General features: G+C 31.6%; 1 protein-coding gene across 3 annotated transcripts in view; it reads left to right on the forward strand.

Annotated features, from left to right (window-relative positions):
- KRAS (KRAS proto-oncogene, GTPase) overlaps positions 1 to 17,927 on the forward strand; it is a 38,980-nt gene extending 21,053 nt beyond the window's left edge. The window contains exons 3-7 of one of the 3 annotated variants that reach the window (XM_054591323.1): positions 415 to 593; positions 1,966 to 2,125; positions 9,441 to 9,556; position 9,901; positions 13,873 to 17,927. In XM_054591323.1, the coding sequence (XP_054447298.1) occupies positions 415 to 593; positions 1,966 to 2,125; positions 9,441 to 9,556; position 9,901; positions 13,873 to 13,989 (573 nt within the window). In that variant the 3' untranslated portion in view covers positions 13,990 to 17,927. Of the gene's footprint in view, positions 1 to 414; positions 594 to 1,965; positions 2,126 to 9,440; positions 9,565 to 9,900; positions 9,902 to 13,872 lie in introns of all 3 variants that reach the window. The other 2 variants (XM_054591322.1, XM_054591321.1) reach the window with 2 other exon arrangements.
- The last annotated feature ends 119 nt before the right edge of the window (positions 17,928 to 18,046 follow it).

Below are 18,046 nucleotides of genomic sequence, written 5' to 3' on the forward strand. Positions count from 1 at the left end.
TGTATACCAAGGATTGGAATTGCTGGATCATATGTTAATTCTGTTTTACTTTTTTGAGGAACTGCCAAATTGTTTTCCACAATGGCTGCATCATTTTACGTTCCCACAGCAATGGACAGTAATCTTGTTTCTTTACATCCTTGCTAACACTTGTTATTTTCCCTTTAAAAAAAAGAACAGCCATCCTAATGGCTGCGATGTGGTAGCTCATTGTGGTTTTCATTTGCATTTTCCTGATGATGTTGGGCATACTTTCATGTGCATAGTGGCCATTTGTCTATCTTCTTTGGAGAGATGTCTATTCAGGTCATTTGCCCAGTTTTGAATTGGGTTCTTTTTCTTGAGTTGTGTCTAACACCTTTATAAAAGTAAAAGTACACCACAATAATCTAGACTGTGTTTCTCCCTTCCCAGGATTCCTACAGGAAACAAGTAGTAATTGATGGAGAAACCTGTCTCTTGGATATTCTCGACACAGCAGGTCAAGAGGAGTACAGTGCAATGAGGGACCAGTACATGAGGACTGGGGAGGGCTTTCTTTGCGTATTTGCCATAAATAATACTAAATCATTTGAAGATATTCACCATTATAGGTGGGTTTAAATTGATTGTAATAAAATGACTTTGAGGAGAAGTTATATCTTCCATTTATTGAGTCTTTGCCAATCACCATGGATAAATGATTTAAGTTTTAGAGTAATTATGAGGTAGGTAGTATCTCTTATTTTACAAATGAACTTTGTGAGGCTTAGAGAAGTTGAGTAACTTGTTCCAGATGGCTTAGTTCATGGTGGTGCTGGGATTGAAACCTAGGCCTGTTTGTCTCCAAAGCCTGTGCTCTTAACCACTCTACTCTAGGGAAACAAAGCTTTACACTAGCACCACCATAGAAATGAAAACCATCAACAAAAATATGAAAATGTAATTGAGGCAGTGCCACTCAACTAGTCTTAAAGATAATCAAATATTTAGTGTAGAATTTCTTAGAATGGGTTATTAGATATTTGAGGGGAAAAATAAAACCCCACAACTCTGAAGTTGTAATAGATGGAAGTATTAGAACAATTATAGTTTTTAAAGAAACTGACAAATCAGGCTAAAACTACTTTTATTAAAATAATCGCTATTAAGTATAGTTTATATTCTGTTTTTTGAGGGTTTATTTTCATAAAACTTAATATTGAGCAAATATCCCATTCATTGGCTATGTTCATTTAACAGTGAGTTACCCTGGATAAGAGGTTTAACATATTATTGAACATTTCTTATATTTTTCTCTATAGTCTGGTAATAGAGAAAAAGAAGTTTGGATGGGTGATAATATTTTTGTAGAATGACTGGCTTTTTAGTTCATGCTGCATCTTTGAAATTCACTTAAAATTTTGAAGGAATACAATTTTACCCCAAATTTAGAGTTTATGCACATCTTATTGAAAAAGAAGGACTTTTACAGAATAAACAGTGTAATAACATCAGTGTTGTCCACATAGAAATCAAAATCTTCCCACTTGGTGCGCTCTTTTGTGAGAAAGGAATATGAAAATTATGTTAAAGTTGTAATTCATGTTTTTATAAAAACATTTAATTCTATACATACATATTTAACAACATATATAGGATATGTTTCAAAGATGATAATTTTTAAAATTAGGCATAACACCTTCTTTGGTCTAGAATTTTCAGTATTTTTCTGTTTTAGCTATCAGGTGACCTACCTGCATGTGAACCTATTAGATTGTAGTTTTAGTATATTTCTGGGTATTTGATCTTTTCAGAGACATAGTTCTCTGTTTAAGATGAAGAAAAACAATAATGGGAAGGAGAAAGAAGGAAAATTTGGTGTGGTGGGTACCAGGAATTACATTAAAGGTTTTTTTCCAGCCATATTTTATAAGAAAAGGTGTGTACAATTTTTGAAACAGTTTTATATTTTTAATACCTCTCATGTAACTTTTTCTTCCCCAGGGAACAAATAAAAAGAGTTAAAGACTCTGAAGATGTACCTATGGTCCTAGTAGGAAATAAATGTGACTTGCCTTCTAGAACAGTAGACACAAAACAGGCTCAGGACTTAGCAAGAAGTTACGGAATTCCTTTTATTGAAACATCAGCAAAGACAAGACAGGTAAGTAAAATTGTAATAAATACAAATCTATTCTCTGCAGACTATATCAAGTGATTTTAATTATTAATTATCGTTTACTAATATATCTCCTAATAATGTTACTTAGGGAGCAGAAAGGCAAGAACATAAATAAATGTATATACCTGAGAGCAAAACTCGTATTGTTCAATGTAATTTATCAATTTTTCTATTATACTAAAATAGGAAGTAAAACAATATTTATTTGGTAAATGTTCCCTTAAGGAGAAGAGAGAGCAGTGCTTCTTAATCATGGTATTACTTTTGGCTTTGGTTTCTTTCCACATTGAACATTCTCTTCAACTCAGTACATCTTACATTCAGGATTCAAGAAATGTGGGATTTTTTTTTTTCTTTTTTCTTTTGGCTGTTATATTTATAAAGTGAAAGAACAGGGGAACAGATATTGAGTTCCTATTTTAGAAGTGTCATTAAGAGTCTTATGTTTCTAGATTAAATTTTGTTGTATTTGAGGTATTTTCCTTAGGTAGAACTTTTTTAAGGGTATATTTATTTTTGGAGAAAGTTTTCATTAAAGCAGGAGAACATTTAGAAAATAAATAGAAATTCTCACTCATTCACTACGTTGTTCTGACAAAAATTAATGCCAGGTTGATCTTTCATTTTTAAAAAAATCCTGTATTTTAAAAGTAACTTTTTTTCTCTAGGTAAAATACAATAATTTCAGTTTGTTATTTAACCTATTTGTATGAAATAAGAGTGTAAAGTATAGAAGAAAATCCTAGAAAGAAATAATAAATAAGGATATGATGGAATACAATGTTCATATACTAAGAAATTGGTTAGTTTATGTTCCATACAAGATGAACATTTGTTTTGGGCTTTGGTTACATGTACCTGTGAGGCCAGAAAACTGTAATACTAGGAGTTAAGAAAATTTGTAAACTCATTACATGTTAAATTTATAAAAACAGGCATTATAGAACTTTCATTGAATTTTGTAAAGGGGTTAAAATTTAAAAGTAAACCCATCATTCAGCTAGAATATATGTCTATTTTCCCAGTGGAAATGTACTGCTTCCTACTTGTACAAATTTGGTACACAGTGAAAAAACAGTGAATTCTATTTTAAGTCTTTGTTTTAGGATTAAAAGCTGAATTTCTGTAGTTCGACTGTAGTACAAACATCTTAGTTTAAAACCTGATTTATTGGTTAAAAAAAGACTTGATATACAGCACTTCACTTTTAGAAGAATTAAGATTTTATTCACATTCATTCCCAGGTCCAAAGGCTGAGAGGAGGTTTCTTTTTTGTTCTTTTCTTTTGACCGGTCTTCTCTGACCAGATTCCTTGTTTTCCATTAAGAGGGGAGATATTCAAAAAACATAATATTTACAATTTTTTCTCCCAGCATTTTCTTATGAAAAATCTGCAAATATAAAATTAAAGGAATTTTATTGAAAACATTTGCAAACCTTCCACTTAGATTATACATTTTAACTTGCACTATTTGTAACTTTTAAAAAATACTTTTGTAACTAGGTAATATTTTATTTTAAATTTTATAAAGAAAAAAACAGACTGCCTAATGTAAAGAATTGCAAATAGAACAATGCTTCTCATACTTTAATGTGCATATGAATGAATTGGACTTCTCGTTCAAATCTAGATTCTAATTCAGTGGGTTTAGGCTGGGACCTGTGATTCTGAGTGTCTGACAGGCTCTCAGGTGATGCTGATTTTGGTGTATGGACCATAGTTGGAGTAGGAAGGCAGTAGAGAACAATAAAAGGAAGTCTTGCTATTCCCAGGGTTGCCCTCCACTTCTCATTTGATGAACCTAAAATAGCTGTGTCTTCTCTCCTTGCTGTATAGTTACTGTCGCAGAAGTACTATGTGTAAATTCTTAGTGTTCAATGTTAATGCTTTAATATACCACAGCATTCATAATTAATCAGACAACTACCTGGTTTCCTTTTAGAATAGATTTTTAGGTTTTATACTTTTATTGTGGGGTGGCGGTTGGGAAAGATGTATGTAGTATATATGATATGGAAGTGAATTAACTTAAATTTGCTTTGTAGACATTTATGTGTATCATCTAATTAAAATATAGAGTGATAATAAAGAATGTTATTTCTTAACCTAAGTGCTCAACTTTTCTTATATATCCTGTTTTATTGACATCTTTATGTAATTAATGTTGCTAAACTATAACTTTGATATTTAGTTTCTAATCTTTGATTTTTTTATTACATAGACTTGATTTGCCTTTCAGAAATTTATTCATCTTCTGTTGAAATTAATTTGATATTTGCATGCTTTTGAAAGACTTTATAAAGATTTATTCAAGTACTAATTGTAGAGATTATAAAATGAAACATTTAAATTTTATAAATTTTACATCTCCAGTGTTGTGTGACAATTTTAAGCCCTATTTTCTGCAGAATATTTTGTTATTTGTTTGCTATTATTTGTTATTTGAACAAAATAAATAGCATATCCTTGTTGTATATTATTAACAGCTACTTATTTTATGTCCCAAGTTTTGGTCTTGAGCATGAACCTAAAACACAAACACCAAAGAGATTATGTCCAAGTTAGTAGGAACAGGACATTCATTTAGAGCCTCTCATAGATATAAGTGAGGGACTGGCACACTTTTTCTGTAAAGGGCCAGATAATAAATACTTGAAGCATTGTGAGCCAGAAAGGGCATTCATTATATTTTTTCCTTATAATCCTTTATAAATGCAAAAGTCATTCCTAGCTTTTGGGCAGTGAAAAAAAATAGACTGTGGCTACATTTGGCATTCTGGCTGTAGTGTATTATTCTCTGGGGAACTGTATTGATTGATTCAACACTAGAAGTTAGGGCAGACTTTTCAACTTAAATTTACTAATGTTAGCCTGTAAAAATTTAAAGTAAAACTTAAATGTTCTGTGAAAGGGAAGTAGAAGGGGGGAAAAAAAGGGAAATTTCTTCTAGTACTTTTTAAAGGTAAGAATGCAGAATATATATTTTACTAACTTTAAAAAGGCCACTACACGGCTAGGATATAATGAACTATATTAATTTACAGTCATTTTAGTTCACATCTGAATGGCTAAAGTAATTTTTAGTTTCTGCTAGTATGCTGTACGTGGTCCCTATATCCCTACTGTGTAAAAACTGCTACCTAGTTTATATTGATCTAGGCAGTTGGAATTGCCAGATTTTCCTGGCTTCCTTGGGTATTGCATGGCAGCGTTGGCAAAGGCTGTTGAAACCAAAATATTGGCACCGTGGTAGTCAGCTGTGTGTTTTCCCGTCTGCTAAAATCAAAAGTGGGGAGGTTCAGGAAAGTGGATGACAAGCAGAATTCTCAGCAGTATCTGCTACTGCTGATTCAGCTTTTTTGCTTTTTGGAAGTCTCAACTTGAGCATAATGTGAAAATTAGTTTTATGAACTTAAAAATTTTGAGTGATTATGTCCTGGTTTTTGTTGTTAATTTCTAGATACCTAAAATTAGTTGTTGCAAGACCTCCGTTAAAGAAAACTTTTGACCAAATTGCTTTAACAAACCAAACCAAAGACCTTATGTGCCTTTGTTTAATAGTAGTTGAGTTTGTGTACATGAGATCAATATTTTGGACTTTAGCATTTTGTGAGTTAAAAATAGAACAGTTACTGAGTACCAGCTGTGCACCATACCAAGCCTCCCAGTTAGTGGTATTGCTGCATTTCAGTAATACCTAAGATGGGCTATAGTTTGCAAGGTTATTTGAGAAATTTGGCAGTGCAAATTTGCTTTTTAGAATACATCTTGTTCCTCCCATCCCTCTCCCCAAAGAAGACTAGTATTCTCACATTTGTCTGTCGTTATGGTGTTTGAAGTGTTACTTCCTTGAAAGAATTTGGGAGAATTTTTGCAGATAATAAGCCATTCACAAGGAACATATACTAGTTTTAAAATGAAATCTCTTAATGAAAGCATTATAGACACCAGGATAGAGAATGATGCTGTTAACAACAGTTCTTTCTCTCGTATGGAATGCCCTAAATACCTTAGTCTCACAACTATGTTATCAGATAATAGCTGAGCTGAAAATATCATCAAATATTTTTAAAAATTTACATGTACAAACTTGTGCACTTTTGTTTCTAAAAGGTATTTTCAGTTCTTAAAGTTTGGTAACTGACATTTGAAAATGAGTATATGTGGCAATAACCTGTATTCTCAGGAATAAATCATTAAGTGACAGTAAAAGAACTTAGCATCAGTCATAGTTGGGTATTGAATATGTTTCAGCTATACTTTAAAAATTACCTACAAGTTTTGGAATATGAAACCAATGTTCTGTGCCAATGCCAGTAGTTGAAAGTACACACAAGGATAACCTCTTGATGTCAGTAAGACCTTGAAGCATATTACCAAGAAAGAAATATTTAAATCTGAGAAAATATGGTAAATAATTGATTCTTTAAAATATAATTCAAATTCCTAGTAATAAAAATCAGCAAAAAGTCACTTTGGAATAACTGTATTTCACTGTTATTTTAGCCACTGAGGTCATAATACTGAATATTTTGGTGGTGGGTAGTGATCTCTTTAATCATTGGCTTCCAATTCTCTCTCTGCATTGCTGGAAACAAAATCATAAATTCTGGTATTGGTGATGGGGATGTGCACACTTATAAAGTAGACTCTTTCAAAATGATTTTAGAAATAAGTTACAATCAAACTTTGTTTCTGCTAAATTAATAGAGGATCAAAATCTTGTTTTTCTATGGCATGTTTTAAGTCCTTCTACATTGACCTTGTAACTTCTCAGAAACAGGAGTAAATCTTTACATTCTTAAAAAATATGAGCTTTTACCTGGTTTGTTTAATTTATATATTTAAATTTCTCCTGTTATAACATTTTCAAATTGAAAGAGAATTGTGCAGATATCATAAATGCCAGTTCATGCTTTACATTTTACATGCTATATGAAAGTTATTTTGATGTCTTAAATTACTTATATTATTGAACATTGATCATTTCAAATATAAATATATTTTCAAGACTTAGGAATAAAAATAATTCCTCTCCTTGAGAATTAATGGTAAATATATAAAATATTAAAAATTTATATACAGGTACAAGTAGTTATGTAATTTAAAGTACCAACATATTTAATGATTTCAAAAAATGGTTGGAAATTTTTATTTTGTAGTGAGCATAGCTAGCTAGTTGATTAAATTGAGTCCATTAACAATAAGATACAAATTTTCTTGGACTACAGTGATTTTTTTATATGAGGTAGTTGAATAGATATATATCACTGGGTGATATAAGTAACTTTTGAAACGTACTTATTTTTTTAAGATTTTATTTTTAGAAAGAGGGGAAGGGAGGAAGAAAGAGAAAGAGAGAAACAGTGCCCTATTTCTCTCTTGAATGTGCCCTGTCGGGGGAGAGAAACACTGATATGAGAGAGAAACGTAGACTGGTTGCCTCCCCTGTGCTCCCAGACCAGGGACTGAACCTGTAACCCAGGCATGCCCAGTCGGGAATCAAACTGGCGACCTTTCATTTTGAAGGAGGGCGCCCAACCAACTGAGCCACACTGGTCAGGGCCTGAGATACACGTTTTACACAACATATAATCAACATATTTAAATGCCCACTTCTCAACTGAAACTGAGTTTAATGAGTTTTAAGTTAAAGTTTTACTTTAATGGTAAATTTACCAAACTGTAGTGAAGCAGTTCTTGACATATTTTTGAGATTTATAAAAAATTAATATACCCTAAAGAATTGAAGTGCCTTTTTTTCTTTTTTAACTATTATAAGCAATGGATGTGCGATGACTTCTGCAAGCAAAAATTAAGCCTTAGCTGTTGACCTACTTCAGTCAATACTTAAATGGTCAATCTCTGTGCCTGATTTAATTTAAAACTACAAATCATAAAATTGATATGTATTAGCTTTTTAGGTGCTGAGAGCATTTGGTCATATTTAGTTTATAGGAAGACTGGTCTTACCAATCGTAGAGTTAATTTAAAACTATAAATCATACATTTTGTACGTATTAGCTTTTTAGGCGCCGAGAGCATTTGGTCGCAGTTCATAGACTGATGTTACCAATCCCAGAAAGTTAAAATATTCCAATCCCCATAGTAAGTCAGTCATTCCTAAAATTAAAATTAAAAAAAAATTAAGCTTAAAGTAAAATGTGCAATAAAATAGACCAGCTTTCCAAAGCACTTATTACTTCATTCTTTGAGGAGAATCCACACAGATATTACATCTTTTAAATTAATTTGCACTACATGGTAGATTAATATTTGTGTGGGGTTTTTTTTTGTTTGTTTTTTTTTTAATGTAAGTTTCTCCTTTGATGGTATAGTTTTCTGGACAGACTAGCAGTACCTTTAACACTTTGTCCTCTTTGGCCATGGCCTAATTTTTTGGACTAGAAAAGACATAAAAAACTTCATTGATCTCCAAATATATGGCCATATACAATTGTGTTTATCATCATAGTTTTCTTTCCACGGTCTTAAGCAGAAGTCCCTTTTGCCTGTTTAGTGTATTTGAATTACAATACAAAGTATAAGGCCGGTATAATTGGATACTGTTCTAAAAATTATTCTTAAGACTTGTAACCAGGATACAGAATGCACTGCTACTGTTTCATGTTAAGCAATTCATAATGTTTAGAATTTTACAGTAAACAGCCCTCACATAGCATTTTTCTTTAAATAATGTAGTTATCCATGTACAAAAGTCTCAGTTTCAGCTCCACTTGTCCATCCTAGTAATTTGCTGGACAGTGTTGTCATTAAAGATAGAACTCAAGATTCCAGTCTCTTGGCCTGACTTTTTTTTGAGGTGTGTATGTGTGTGGAGTTGTTTTGTTTTTTTTTTAAACAAAGGTTAAAATCCTTTCTGTACCACTTTTCTCCTCACTTCCCATGCAGGGTTGTCAGTGCTACAGAAAGCATCTGTTTTCCCCAAGTCCAAGAAATAATTTAAATCTAACTTTAGGTTTTCATTAATTCTCTGACTAGCAAACTAATACGATTGCATTAATACAAGTACTTAAGTTTTTCATCATGTCCTCTAATTGCTAATTTAATTTTTTTAATTCTAATTCCATTACAAAACTGACTTTAAAGAACAAACCAGGATTCAAGCCATATTTTAAAACTGCATCCCCAGTTTTAGTCAAGCAATCTCATGTCTGTTTTAAAAAGAAATTCTCAAGTAAAGCTCATAATTTCAAACTTCTTGCACATGGCTGTCCCAATAAATTATCATTACCAATGAAACAGACTTTAAAGAAGTTGTGTTTTACAATGCAGAGAGTGGAGGATGCTTTTTATACATTGGTGAGAGAGATCCGACAATACAGATTGAAAAAAATCAGCAAAGAAGAAAAGACTCCTGGCTGTGTGAAAATTAAAAAATGCATTGTAATGTAACCTGGTAAGTTCAGCATATTAATCTTGGCAGAAAGCAAGATGTCTTTCAAAGGTAACAAAGTAGCAACCGCTTTAGAACTACCTAGATGTGGGTTTTTAATTTGAATTACTGAAAGCAACCCCAAAGGGAGGTGGGTGGGGAGGGACAGGTGAAAATGGTGAAGGGGAATACGAGGTAAAAAAATGAATTAAAAATTTCCAGGAAGAAACTAAAGTATAAATAAAATGTCTTAAAAAATAAATCTGTAGTTTCCATAATTAGTATATTTTTATTTTTAACTTAATGGATATTAATTATAATTGAGGCAGTTTTCGTGGCTATAGACTACATTTGTCATAGGGTCTAGAAAGAAAAAATACTAAGAAACTGAATAGAGTAATAAGGCTGAATGGACCAGAAGGTGGAAAAGGGCCACTCTAACAATCCTAACTCGGTGGTATCAACATCACTTTTTACCCAAATTAGAGACCTGGGAGTCTTCAGATGACCCCTCCATCCTTCTTTTTCAACCCCATGTGGAGACAACCACAAATTCCTGTGATGTTAAATTCTAACTTTTACCATATTATTAGTTTAGGCCCCTTTGTTTTCTTCCTGTCTGATAAAACTTACTTGGTTTACCTGTTGCTGCCTTCATTCACAGTGCAACGAGAGAGCTACAGTTAAATACCGTTCTCTTACCTTTAAATTCAGGCACTGACTTCCTTTTAAGGATGGAATAAAATAATCAGATTTCTTAGCATGTTTTTAATAGATGGCTCTTAACATCTTCTTACCCTCCAGCCTTTTTCAACACTCCTTGAAAATTTTTTTGTCCTTTTGTAAATGAATACCATGTATTTTCTTAATCATTCCTTGAGATGTGGCTGCTGTTATTGTTTGGAATACTAGTATTTTTCCCTTGTATCCCCTAGTCTTATTAGTTAGCTAACACTCTTTGATGATTCTGTAATCTATTCTGTAAGAATCTTTCTTCAGCCTCTTAGACTGAGTATAATGTCCTTCCTGTGTATTCCCAGTATACTGTTTTTAACCGGTATACACTTACCCTATTATATTGAAATAGCCTCTTTTATATGTGATTGCTGTACTGTAAAATCTTAGAGAGCCAGAATCATATGTTTTTAATTTTTGTATGACCATGGCCTAATGAGGTGCCTGGCACTTAATAGCTGCCCAATTGGATTTTACTATGTGAAATTTCTCAATTTCCTTTCTAAATCAACCCATATTAAATTTGGTCTCTCAGAAAACATTTCGTGGAATAGATGCCATAAACTTTATGCCAAAGCTTAAGATTTGGATGTCTATTGTTTGTAATAAATGTTCTGTAAGAACATGAGGTAAAATTGTAGGTTATCATTTATTGTGCTGATTAAACTAAAGGTAGGTAGTCTTTATTATATGAATTTAAGGTCAGAAATAATTAATGTGGCTCCCAAAAGTATAACATATACATCTGAATAGATTTTTGTCCCAAAAGATATTATGTAGTCTAGTACTAATCTAAACTTAGAAGAGGAAATAAAACATGACCGGCATTAATTTTTATTGAGATATGAACTCTTGATATTTTTTAATATCATTATTTAAGGCAATATCTAAATTTAGAAGGTGTGGTGAAATTTACCATTGCAATGCAATTTGAAAAGTCAAACTTCTTAAAGTACAATAGCCATGACCAGATTTAAGTGTTAAGTTTAATTTTTAATTAAATTTAATCTAGTTTTAATTTTTTATTTTCTCCTCACTATCTTACTATTGGGTGATTTTTTTAAAGTAGAACTATTTAGAATAAGTGTTGTGCTTTACTTTTTATTTAAACAGATGGAATCTTATACTTTTCTAAAATACCTCATTTGTGCAAATTGTATTTTCAGTGCATATGTATTGTGAATGTCAGATCGTTGTTGGACACGATGAATTGAATCCTTGTTCTTTTCAGTGGACATGGATGGAAAGAAAAAAGTGTATTTGTTAATAGTTATGATTTTAAATAAAAATATTTTTACAAAATTAATTTGACAATGATAAATAGATAACCAGTTAGGTTTTTTTAGTTCAAAAATGGATGAGTTTAAACAAAATAATTACTGGGATTCTACTTTGTCTTATATATGTGTGTATGAGAATGACTACTTCCTGTATACAAAAAGGCATTTACTGCTTTGATTTGATTAATTGTAACATTTCCCTAATAGTTGAAATTATTTAATTTCGGTAAGATTAGATAGAAAGGGAAGTTCAGTGCAATATGAACCTAAAGTATTTGTCAGAATATTAAAAGAAGATAATATTACAGATTTGGTTTTGTTGTCTCCTAAATACTTGTATTGTTTTCAACTTAGAATGTATTCTTCTCTATATCCGTCTTGTGGCTTTTCATTTCATCTGCTTCACTATTTTAGTACCATTAACATTTTTCTTCATTATAAAAGTTGAAATAGAGTAGACTACGTACGGTATCTGATCAAAGAAAATATGTGAAATTTAAGTGAGGTGGATTAGATCCTCTTTTAAGTATTCCATTCTAAGTATTTATGATTATAAATTAGTCAGGGGTTGGTGAGCTATAAAATTTTTTCTTATTATATCATTATAAGTTTTTGCTTTTTATTTGTTAAGATTAGCATGAAGGTTTATATATATTAAGCCTTGATTGTATTGCTAACAAATTGCCTTACCACATTTCCTCACTACTTTGGGTGAAACAAAACATACATTGTATCAGTAATAGTATCACAAAATGGGGAGCATTCAATGAGTGCAGCTTGGGGGCTTTTTTGGGGGACTTTTAATCACTGGTATTCAAGTCAATAATGCTGGGTTTTATCTTACTAATACATGTTAGTAAGATAAATGTTTAAATGTGAGCAGGCCTCTCATTACTACTCTGTTCACTTTAAAAATATTGGTAATGCTTTTTTTGAATTTTAGATCTGTTTTGAAAATTAGCTAAATGTAAACCTGAAATGCCCTCATTTAATTTTGCTATGATTTTGAAATAGTAATTTTGGAAGATTTTAGTAATACAATAAAGAAATATCACTTAAATTTTAAATTATTTTCAAAATAATGTAACAAATGTGTTGATATGAATATCAACACAGATGGCTGAAATGAGTAAAAGCCCCATTTTCATTGTTCTTTAGGTGACTTGATTTATACTTCATTTGTTGGGTGTTCATGCCTAGGACTCCCTCTAGTGTCTAGGTTTAAAAATATCAGTATGTTAACAGGCTTTTAAAAATACTACTCAGGTGAAGAGATTTTAAAGTGTTATCGATTACATTTTTCTTCAATTTTTTAAATTTTACTTTCATATTTAATTTGCTCTAACAGGGACATGAGAAGAGTTGACTTATGTATAGATTTTGTATTATTTCAGTATTGCACTGTCCTGCTACCATAATAAGAGTGCCACTTTCACGTTATGAATTAGTAGGTTGAAAATTATTCTGTCTTATAATCACTTTCATCCAATACTGATTTAGATACATTGCTTTGATCACAAATAGATCTGGGACACAATGACCAAATGGATATTTCTTTGAAGAAGTAGCTTTTGGCTTTATGTGGCCAACTTCTGAATACGTAATATACTAAACAGAAACTAAAACAATAATAAATAAAAAAGAATCTTCTTTAAATTGGTAAATTACACCACTATTTAAATAATTTAGCTCAAAGTTGTGTCTTGTGTTGGGGTTACTTTAAATTCCTTATTTGTATGATTGAGTATAATTGAAACCAGTGCCTTACCACATCAATATATAATATTTGAAAAACTGGAAGTATATTCAAATACTGTTCATTTCTTGGTTATTACCTAAATCTAATTTAAATAAATATTGAACTAGAGCTCAAATATTGTTATTGTGGATATTTATGAAACAGTTTATACTTGCATGGCTTAATATCTAATGTCTAGAAACTCAGGGATAATTAAGTGTAAATACATACTCGCACTCATGCATATGGATTTTGGTTACCAGGGTGTGCCAATATGTAAAAATTAGTAGCAGATTAAGTTCTGGTAAAATGTCATTTGTGAAGCTTATGTAAGATTCTGTGCTATTACTTTTCATTGCCTTTGGTTAAAATTAGTGTTTCCTATTTATAATATTGACAAAATATCCATGAAGAAGACATTAAAAAGGCATAAATGTCTTCACTTGCCTAAAGAAAAATGTAAAGTGTCCTTATTCTTTCTCAGTATTGATGCTTCCATTGGTGATACATCTTTTCTACTATCTGTACACCTCAAACCATCATATATATTCACATTTTAATACTTGTTATATATTTCAGGGTGTTGACGATGCCTTCTATACATTAGTTCGAGAAATTCGAAAACATAAAGAAAAGATGAGCAAAGATGGTAAAAAGAAGAAAAAGAAGTCAAAGACAAAGTGTATAATTATGTAAATACAATTTGTACTTTTTTCTTAAGGCATACTTAAGTAAAAGTGGTAATTTTTGTACATTACACTAAATTATTAGCATTTGTTCTAGCATTACCTAATTTTTCTGCTCCATCCAAACTGTTAGCTTTTATCTTGAATGCTTATTTTAAAAATGACAGTGGAAACTTTTTTTCCTCGAAGTGCCAGTATTCCCTGAGTTTTGGTTTTTGAACTAGCAATGCCTGTGAAAAAGAAATTGAATACCTGAGATTTATTTCTTGGGGTTTTTGGTGCATGCAGTTGATTACTTCCTATTTTTCTTACCAGTTGTGAACTTTGGTGTGAAACAAATTAATGAAGCTTTTGAATCCTCCCTATTCTGTTTTATCTAATCATATATATATACTAATTATAACTTCAGTTGAGATTTCACTATTGGTTTTACAGAAACATTGAGGGAACGCAAATTTCTGAGCTTCTGTAGGTTCTTCTTGTAGGCATCATGTCCTCTAGTTTCAGCCACCCTTAATGAATGTAAATTTACACTGTTCATAAAGGTTTTCTTCCTCTTTCCACTGCTATTTGTTATAGTCATGTTCCCCAAAATATTATATTTTTTCTATAAAAGGAAAAAAATGGAAAAAAAGACAGGGCAATGGAAAATTATTAAAAGGCCGTTTACTTTCCATGTGAGATAAATTCCTATAATACTCTGAATTGCTTTTCCTGTTAATGGAGATCTGGTATGTAATGAAGATTATAGCAACCATTGTGGGCTGTATTTACATGCTACTAAATTTTTGTAATAATTTAAAAACATTTTAACATGTATAAAAATTCTCATAGGAATTAAATTTAGTCTCCCTGTGTCAGATTGTTGTTTCCTAGAAAAACTTTAAACCTTTTCTTGAACTTCAGTCTTTGAAAATAATTTTAATTCTGGTATTAAAGATTATTTGAGCCAGTTAGCTTAGTAGGTGTTAAAGAGACCAAGTTGAAGGCTAAGCCCTGTGTGAACCCTTGACCTTCATTGAGAGTTTCACAGTATGGAGTGCATTCCTATGGTCTTCCCGCGTTGTGAAGCACTGGTTGGTCAAAAATGGGGACTGGGAGAGATTTGGCTAGCTCAGTAAGATACATTCTCACTGTGGTGGTTCTACTGACAGATCAGGAACATCACTTTAAAAAAAAAAACACAGAACTTTTTTAAAAATATGTATTTTAAATGAGATTTTGGGGTGAGGATGGGGAAGACTTTAATTTTTTTAAACAATGAAGGGAAAAAGTCTCAGTCTCTAGTATTGGCTAGTTCTCTTAACACAGCTAAAGTGATATTTCATAAAATTTTCCAAGTCTTGTCCATATTTTAAGAATATCTGATGCTTAAAAATAGGTAAATTAACAAAATAATTATTTCAGTGCATTTAAGATGTTCCTTATTTTAAGATATTTGAAGTGAGATGGTATGTTGACATGAAAATAATCACTGGACTAGGAGGAAAGTGATTAGATTCTGGTGTCTTTTAAACTCTTGATTTTGGGCAAATCACTTATCCATTTCTTCTTGTTAAAATAAGTCATCTCAAGGCTATAGCTAGTATTACAATTATGTGATTTACATTCAGTTTACATAAAAATACGCCTATTTGTCAATCTCAGCACAATCTGTAACTTTTTACCTGTGTTATCATCTTCAGTGCCAGTCTTAGGCAAAGTTGTACAAGAGGTGAAGTTTGTTTTTGAGTATCCTTTCTCCGTACTTAAGACCCTTCTCCCATATAGGTGTCATCTTGCCTGCCTACCCTTCTATATGACCCATGACTTGATGCTTTTTATTTTAATATGTCTAATTCCCCTAAACTCAAGATTTGTTGCTGCTTTAGGTACCTCCTTGAAGACTTCCCATCAGGTCACACCAAAATGCCCTACATCTTTTTTCCTCAGGTTCAACCTAAGCTGACAGATACTACAATGGGATTTGACCTAATGGCTAATTTTGAGGTGGTAGCTTTAGCAGTTTAAACTTGATCCTTTGAATATTATCTGTTCACTGCCTGCTCCATTAGTGACTATGTAGGAATTTTGATACCTGCTATGAGCAGACAGAACCCTATCCAGTGGAAGACGAATTTAATAAAGATAGTGCTGAAAGAATTCCTTAGATAATCTATAATTAGGACTAGACCTGGTAACAGTGACATATTGCATTGTTTTAATAACTAAAATCTTACAATGAGAACTACTTTAAAATTTAATTCACACAGCTTACTTTTTAGCATGGTTCATTTATTCCACATACTTGAGTGCCTACTAAATGCCAGGCACTACACAAGGCACTGGGGATGTTATGGTAAAGGGGACATAATCCCTTTCCTAAAGTAGTGCTTATATTCTCATGTGGTCTGATATCCTCATGAGGCATCTGGCACATGACCCAGAGATAACATAATGCATATTTTAGTTTTGTAAGGGAGGGAGTTGGCCTCTTAAGGTTTTTTCCATTTTTGGAGAAATTGTTTTGTTTTGATTCCATTGTAACTGGTTAATTAAGCTACTTTATATAAATTACTTTTACTTCATTGTTTTAAAGGAGGAAACGTGATTATATATTTTTTATTTGGCATAATTTTGTGATTCTATTGGGACAATTACAGTATACATGAAGTTGTATGACATAATAATATTAAAATTCCCAAGTGTGTAATATTCTGGTTGGTCTCTTTGTGTAAGTAATTGAAGTAGACTTTTAAAATTATTGAATTCTAAAAGTTATGTTTATATAAGTATGAATAAACAGATGCCTGGACTAATTTACAGAAAAGGAAATTTCTGTGTAGAAATCATTATGATTTCTGAAATGCTTTGCTAAACTACTGGTTTATAGAATGTCACCTAGGTGGGATGTTAAGACATACAGAACCTCCTCTTGTTTCTACCCAAGAGAAAGAAATGGCCATACTTTAAGAATAGCAGTGCATAATTAATTGAGTGAGGGGATTTTTGGGAACTCTTAAATTTTTAACGTGGCTGGACAATTTTTTTAAAAGCAGTGGTAATTATCTTTATTATATGAATTTCAAATGATCTGACAAAAGATTTGTTTTCATAGAGATTTTAAAAAGGGAGAAATGATCCTAGAAGTAACATAAATATTATTTAATTATTACAGCCTTAAAGATAAAAATCCTTGTTGAGGTTGAAAAAAGTGCTAAATTGCATAGTCTTAGGCATTAACATGTTCGTGAAAGAATGTAGCAGAAGTATGTAGTATAATTCGAGTGGCTATTCCCAGTTAGGAATTCTAGGCTCTATTTTAACTGAGTCACACTGCATAGGAATTTAGAACCTAACTTTCATAGGTTATCAAAACCTTTGCCACCAATGCACAATTTTGTCCTAATTTATAAAGAAATCGTGTAAGGCATGTTAAGTTGCAGTTTGCACAAATTCATCTCATTTGTATTCCAGTGACTTTTTCTTCTAGTCATTTTTTTCTAAACAACATGTACACAGTTTTTTTGTAGGCAATAAAAACTGTCATTTACATTTGTCAAAAAGTAGTAATTTCTTGATCATTATGTATTAATGATTTTTAAAAACCTATCAGTTACTATAAAACTGAATTTATATTTAATAAATTCTGTGTTAATACTGGGTAGCATGAAATCTGCTTTGATAAAGTGAACACATACTACTGGTAGCTTCAAATTCCTTCAGAAAATGAAAATTACTTTCTAAAGTTACATTCACATCAGTTCTTAAAACACAGTCATAACTAGAGTAATACTTGTTTTAGTTTAATAGTTTTTAAGTGCCTGTTTGGGATGATGCTAGGTAATTTAGATGAATTTAGGGAAAACAAAGTTATTACCGACAGACATGTCAGTTAACAGAGGGTCCCCCTCCCCATAGAGCTAAATGGGTTATGTAATGTTTTATCCAAGAGTTTCCAGTTCCACTGTCTTGTGTTTTCATGTTGAAAATACTTTTGCATTTTTCCTTTCAGTGCCAATTTCTTACTAGTACTATTTCTTAATGTAACATGTTTACCTGGAATGTATTTTAACTATTTTTGTATA

This window comes from Pteronotus mesoamericanus, unplaced genomic scaffold (assembly GCF_021234165.1).
Source record: "Pteronotus mesoamericanus isolate MK-2021 breed Mesoamerican mustached bat unplaced genomic scaffold, CSHL_Meso_final scaffold_21, whole genome shotgun sequence".
In the NCBI taxonomy this organism is placed as follows: Eukaryota; Metazoa; Chordata; class Mammalia; order Chiroptera; family Mormoopidae; genus Pteronotus; species Pteronotus mesoamericanus.